The sequence below is a fragment of the Mus caroli genome, chromosome 15, assembly GCF_900094665.2.
Source record: "Mus caroli chromosome 15, CAROLI_EIJ_v1.1, whole genome shotgun sequence".
Taxonomy (NCBI): Eukaryota; Metazoa; Chordata; class Mammalia; order Rodentia; family Muridae; genus Mus; species Mus caroli.
In genome coordinates this window covers 8,432,496-8,438,784 of record NC_034584.1, presented here as the reverse complement: position 1 = coordinate 8,438,784, position 6,289 = coordinate 8,432,496, and the positions used below count along the sequence as shown (strand labels likewise).

The 6,289-nt window shown below is 38.5% G+C and overlaps 1 protein-coding gene across 1 annotated transcript in view; it reads left to right on the top strand.

Moving 5' to 3' along the window:
- Window positions 1-4,455: 4,455 nt before the first annotated feature.
- Window positions 4,456-6,289, top strand: part of LOC110310759 (olfactory receptor 2D3-like) — a 4,453-nt gene continuing 2,619 nt past the window's right edge. Inside the window, exon 1 of the mRNA XM_021183868.1 lies at window positions 4,456-4,469. Within this exon, the coding sequence (XP_021039527.1) occupies window positions 4,456-4,469 (14 nt within the window). The remainder of the gene's footprint in view (window positions 4,470-6,289) is intronic.

Here is a 6,289-nt window from a genome sequence, read left to right as displayed (position 1 = left end):
AACTGTTAATATTCAACAAACAATAATTATTTTAAGATATATTTAGTTGTTATGTCTCCCTTTTCATTTCTGATTTTATTTATTTGGATACTGTTTCTGTGTCCTCTGGTTAGTCTGGCTAAGAGTTTATCTATCTTGTTGATTTTCTCAAAGAACCAGATCTTGGTTTTGTTGATTCTTTGTATAGTTCTTTTTGTTTCTATTTGGTTGATTTCAGCCCTGAGTTTGATTATTTCCTGCCTCCTATTCCTCTTGAGTGCATTTGCTCCTTTTTTGTTCTAGAGCTGTCAAACTGCTAGTGTAAGCTCTCTCCAGTTTTTTAGACACACTTAGAGCTATGAGCTTTTCTACTACCACTGTTCTCATTGTGTCCCATAAGTTTTGGTATGATGTGCCTTCATTTTCATCAAATTCTAAAAAGCCTTTAATTTTTTCTTTATTTCTTCCTTGATCAAGTTATCACTGAGTAGAGCATTGTTCAGCTTCCATGTGTATGTGTGCTTTCCGTTGTTTTTTGTTGGTATTTAAGACCAGCCTTAGTTCATGGTGATCTGATAGGGTGCATGGGATTATTTCAATCTTCTTGTATCTGTTGAGGCCTGTTTTGTGACCAATTATATGGCCAGTTTTGGAGACAGTATCATGAGGTGCTGAGAAGAAGGTATATTCTTTTGCTTTAGGATGAAATGTTTTATAAATATCTGTTAGATCCATTTAGTTCATAACTTCTGTTAGTTTCACTGTGTCTCTGTTTAGTTTCTGTTTCCACGATCTGTCCATTGCTGAGAGTGGGGTGTTGAAGTCTCCCACTGTTATTGTGTATGGTACAAAGTGTGCTTTGAGATTTAGTAAAGTTTCTTTTATGAATGAGGGTGGATTTGCATTTGGAGCATAAATGTTCAGAACTGAGAGTTCATCTTGGTAGATTTTTTCCTTTGACTAATATAAAGTATCCTTCCTTATCTTTTTGATAACTTTTGGGTGAAAGTAAATTTTATTTGATTTTAGAATGGCTACTCTAGCTTGTTTCTTGGAACCATTTGCTTAGAAAATTGTTTTCCAACCTTTTATTCTAAGATAGTGTCTGTCTTTGTAACTGAGGTGCATTTCCTGTATGCAGCAAAATGTTGCGTCTTGTTTATGTATCCAGTATGTTAGTCTATGTTGTTATTATTAGGGATTTGAGTCCATTGATGTTAAGAAATATTAAGGAAAGTGATTGTTACTTCCTGTTATTTTTGTTGTTAGAGGTAGAATTATGTTTGTGTGGCTATCTTCTTTTGGGTTTTTTGAAAGATTACTTTCTTGCTTTTTCTAGGGTGAAGGTTCCCTCCTTGTGTTGGTGTTTTCCATCTATTATCCTTTGTAGTGCTGGATTTATAGAAAGATATTGTGTAAATTTGTTTTTGTCATGGAATATCTTGTTTTCTTTGTCTATGGTAATTGAGAGTTTTGCTGGGTATAGTAGCCTGGGCTGTCATTTGTATTCTCTTAGGGTCTATATGACATTTGCCCAGGATCTTCTAGCTTTCATAGTCTCTGGCAAGAAGTCTGGTGTAATTCTGATAGGTCTGCCTTTATATGTTACTTGACCTTTTTCCCTTACTGCTTTTACTATTCTTTCTTTGTTTAGTGCATTCTTCCTCCTCCTCCTCTTCCTCCTCCTCCTCCTCCTTTTTCTTTTTTCCCCACCCACTTTTTTTGAGGTAGTGTCTCTCTGTAGCCCAGGCCATCCTGGAACTCACTAAGTAGACCAGGCTGGCCTTTAAGTCACAGAGATCTACTAGCTTAAGATTAAAGACATATACCACCAAACTTGACCTCACTTGTTTTACACTACCTTTTGCAAAGCTATGGCCAAATGCTTGAGACAGCAACTGAAAAAAAAAAAGATTTATTTTGCCCCATATTCTCAGAGTGTGTGGTTGTTTGTTTGGTCCCATGAGCCTGGGCAGAACATCATGGCAGTGGGTGTGTGTAACAGGAAATGTTCTTTACTTTGTAGAAGACATGAAGCAGAGAAAGAAGAAAGAAACGAGAAGAGGTATAGCTTTCCCCTGTGGCTTAGTGCCTCCATCTAGGCTCACCTTCTAAAGTTTCCATAACCTCTGAAATCAGTACCACAACCTAGGAAACAAGCATTCAGCACATGAGTCTATGGGAGGCATTTAGTATTGAAGTTATAATAGTTACTATGTAATGACCAAGAATGAGTTCATCTAGAAGAATAAAACTGAGTCTTGAATACCTACTAAAAATACAATTACAGCTAGAAATAGAGATAAGCTATAGTATTCCAACAGTAGGGGATTCTAGTTGTTTATTCTTATTAATGGATATAACACAGGATGAGAAATTAACAAGAAAACAGAGCTAAACTATACTGTAGATCAAATAGACTTAATGATCATTGACAAATCCTTCCATTCAAAGATCATAAAACCCACACTGAACTCTCTCCAGAATAAATAAAATCCTAAACCACAAAGCAAGTCTTAATAAACTAAAAACATGAAACTCTCTTCTGTATATTTTGCAATCACAATGGAATGAAATTAGAAATTAACTGTTGTAAGAGGAATTCAGTTTCAGTTTGGCCTTTTGCTGTGTATTATAATGCTAAGTGAGGGTCCCTAAGACAAAAGAGTCTGCATGTAGACCCTAGTGACTCTCTGAGACCTTGCCCCTAAGTTATTCCTGACTCATAAATAAAGATGCTGACAGGCAATACCTGGGCAGAAGAGACATAGATAGGGTTTAGGATTTCTGGGCTTGGGGTTGGAGGAGAACCATGAGGGGAAGACGAAGATGGAGGAGAAAGAGAAAGTTGCTATGGGCTAGGTGAGTCATAAAAACATGGCCCCGAGGGTTGGCCAATTGGAGTTAAGAGCAGTCCAGATGAAACATAGTAAGTAATAACTTGAGGTTTTCGATAGTAAAGTAGATTCTAATAATAAAGAGGGTAGATATCTGCCTTGGGTTTAAGGCTTATTTTAAATATAAAGGTATGTTCCTTTATCTGTAAATTCATGGAGATTGGACAATATATTTTGAATGAACAGTGAGCATTTTGGAAATCAGAATGGAACTTAAAAAAACCTTCCTTGTTATAAATGAAAATGGAAACACAGCATACAGAAACTTTTCTGTTACAACAAAGTCAGCATTAAGAAGGTTTATGGTGCTGAGCACCTACTTCAAGTGAACGGATTTCAAATAAACAGCCTAATTATGCATCTCAAAGTCTCAGGAAAAAAAAAACCAACCTCAAAATTAGCATATATAAATGGGAAGAGGCAGGGGAAGGCTGGAAACCATCTGAGCCCACAGTAGGGCACATCAATACTGGGAGAAGTGAGGAAAAGTTGTATCATGATATCAGGATGCCTGACTCCTAGCTCTCATTCTGTTTGTGTTACGTTTTTGCAATTATTTCTGGGAACTGATCCTCAGTTTTCCCACCTCTAAGACTGATTCTGGGAAGCAATATCTAGTTCCAACATTTTTCCCCACCTGGAGGACCTAAACAGGACCATAAGAGTAACTGAAAATTGGGTCTGGTATTGTCTCCCTTGCTGTCCTTACCTCCAGGTGTCAAAATGGAGACGAGCTCAGGAATCAGTTTCTACATCCCTCTAGGAGTTCTGGTCTCCCCTCCAACCTTGGGTTTCCTTTGGGATGCATTTATCCCTTCTATGCATGATGATGATTGTACCTCTGTAGAACCCTTTTCTAAGTAATAGGATCCCACAAGACTGGAAGACCCTTGAGGTAGCTCTGGATCTAGCATGACTGCAACCACAGGGACTCTTTGATCCCTGATACCCATGAGCCTCATTAACACACCAGTCAGAGTATCTTCAAGGAAGCTGCTGAGACTCAGTAGCTCTGGAGAGTGGCTGAAGTAGGGCCCTCTTATAGCCCAGTACCTATATTCTGGAACTGCCAAAGGCAGTTTCAAGACATGAATATGAAGCAGGATTGTATATCACATTTGGAATCAGGAAGGAAAGATAGGTAAGGAGCTTGAAGGATAAGTCCTTGAGAAGGAAATTCCCTTCAGTTCATTGTGAGCCATCAGTCCAATGCTATGATGTATCAGAATGGAATAACAGAGTCCATTAAAGGAAGGTCTTTCATGATGACAGAAGTGGATTGTGTCTCTCAGTAGCTGTGCACCATCAGGCAAGTTACTCTCTGTCTCAATTCCTTTTTCTAAACCCTCAGAATAAAAAGAACTTGTAATGATAAACTAATACAAAAGAAATAAATACTACTTTAAATACTCAGCTGCAGGCACCACATTAAACAAATCTCCATGTAATGCTTTAGTTAACACCCTTTGAGATGGGTTCTAATTTTTACATAAACATGGAAACTCAATGGAGTCAAGACAGCACCTATCTCTTATTCTAGTGTCCATGCTCTTGACCTTTGATGTAAGGGAACTAGGTTATGCTCGGAGAAAAGTTGCCTCTGCCCTTGTCTTTGTCTTGCTGTAATCCCATCTCACTAATATTGGAGAAGCTCATTTGAGAAAAAAAAAACTATCAACAAGTTCTTAATAAATTTCTTCTAATTTCCACAAAATTTTGTTCATATTCATTAACATATAGCCAAGAAGGGGAACATCTTTGTGGTGAACGTTGGTAACCTTGTAGAGATCCTCCAGTTGTTGGGACAAACACTGGACTAGATATTCATTCTTATAGATAACTCACTATCACACCATGGGTATAATTTTATAGTCATCTATCTAAGATCTATTAGTCCTGCCCATGCTATGTGCTAAGAATCAGAGAAAAGTGAAAGTGTTGAGATTTTTCTTATTTAAGAAACTCTACAGATAAGTATGTGTATCAATGTGGCTACAAACCGTAGTGGAAACACCTTCAAAGGTCCAACCAGAGGGTTGAGGAAGAAGCATGGTGGGAATAATGAAGAACTTCCATGATCAGAATTTTACTAAGAGGAAGGAGCAAGAAAAATATTTTCAACAAGATAAGTAACTAACAATAGCAGTAATAGTAATTAATGTTTAATACTATAGTGTCACAGGTACCCGAGAACTTAGTCAGCATTCATGAGACCTCAAAGTGTGTGTTGTTCTAGTTTTATGGGTGTTGGGTCAGAGGCTACTGACTTTCTCTAGTTTGTGCTGCTGATAAGTGGTAGACTTTAACTGAAATATAAATTTCATTGACCTCAGAGACTCTCCTGCCTTCCTGATATATACTGTCCCACAGCTTTGTGAATCAAGCCCAAATGGGAGATCAGCAAATGAGGTGGTCTGTCTTGAGTGGCAGCCAGAAAACCTCCCCTGTGTTTAAATTGCAGGTGCATGAATTGGGAATGGTTCTGGGCAGTCAGTGGGTGCTGCTTAACTGATGGACCAGTTTCCTCCATTTAAAGATGTATGCAATGGTAGTTAGACTTGGCGACAGAGTAGGATGATTACGGAGAATGTCTCCATCTGGAAATCCACCCAGAGCTGTAGAACTGCAAGAGAAAGTGCCTGGAGGTCATCTTTCTATCTAGCCCCATAGGAATCAAGACCAAGGACAGCGCCATCGTGCCTAACAGGGCTCGTGCCCAGGTCAGACTTAGCCCATTTATTCAACACACAAATTCATGCAATGTGTAGGCATTGTTCTAGAATCTGCTACTACGATGGTATACAATGAATACAGAAAAGCAAAGCTCTCATACTCTTGCAAATTTTAAATTTAAATATTACTCTACACATTGATTAGAAAGTGCTATGAAGAGATATAAAATAGGAGATAGGAGTAGAGAGTTTGAGACACTTCCATTTTGAACAGGGTGTTAGGAAGGACTTAGACGTTCTCTAAGAAGATGACAATTGAGCAAACATTTGTAGGAGGTGAGAGTATGACTCAGAAAGATAATGCCCAGTAGTGGAAACAGAATTCTAAAAATGTGCTGAAACAGCAGTATTCTTTGAGTGAGGAACAGTGAAGGTGTGTGTGGAGACAGAGAACTGAACAGATGGAGAAGTGAGAGGTAGGAAGTATTGAGTGATCTTGAAGCCCTCAAAGAACATTGGCTTCTCTTGGTGACTAAAGAAACCCTATAGGGCCAGCAAGGTAAAAGGCCAATAAAAGGGCTTGCTGCTAAGCCGCCTACCAAAGTTTGATTCCTGGGACCCACTTGGGGGAAAAAAGAGAGCTAACTCCTCTAAGTTTTCTTTTGACCTTCACAGGTGTGCTGTGGTGCATGTGTGACCACACATAAGTGTACACACACACACACTGAGAGAGAGAGAGAG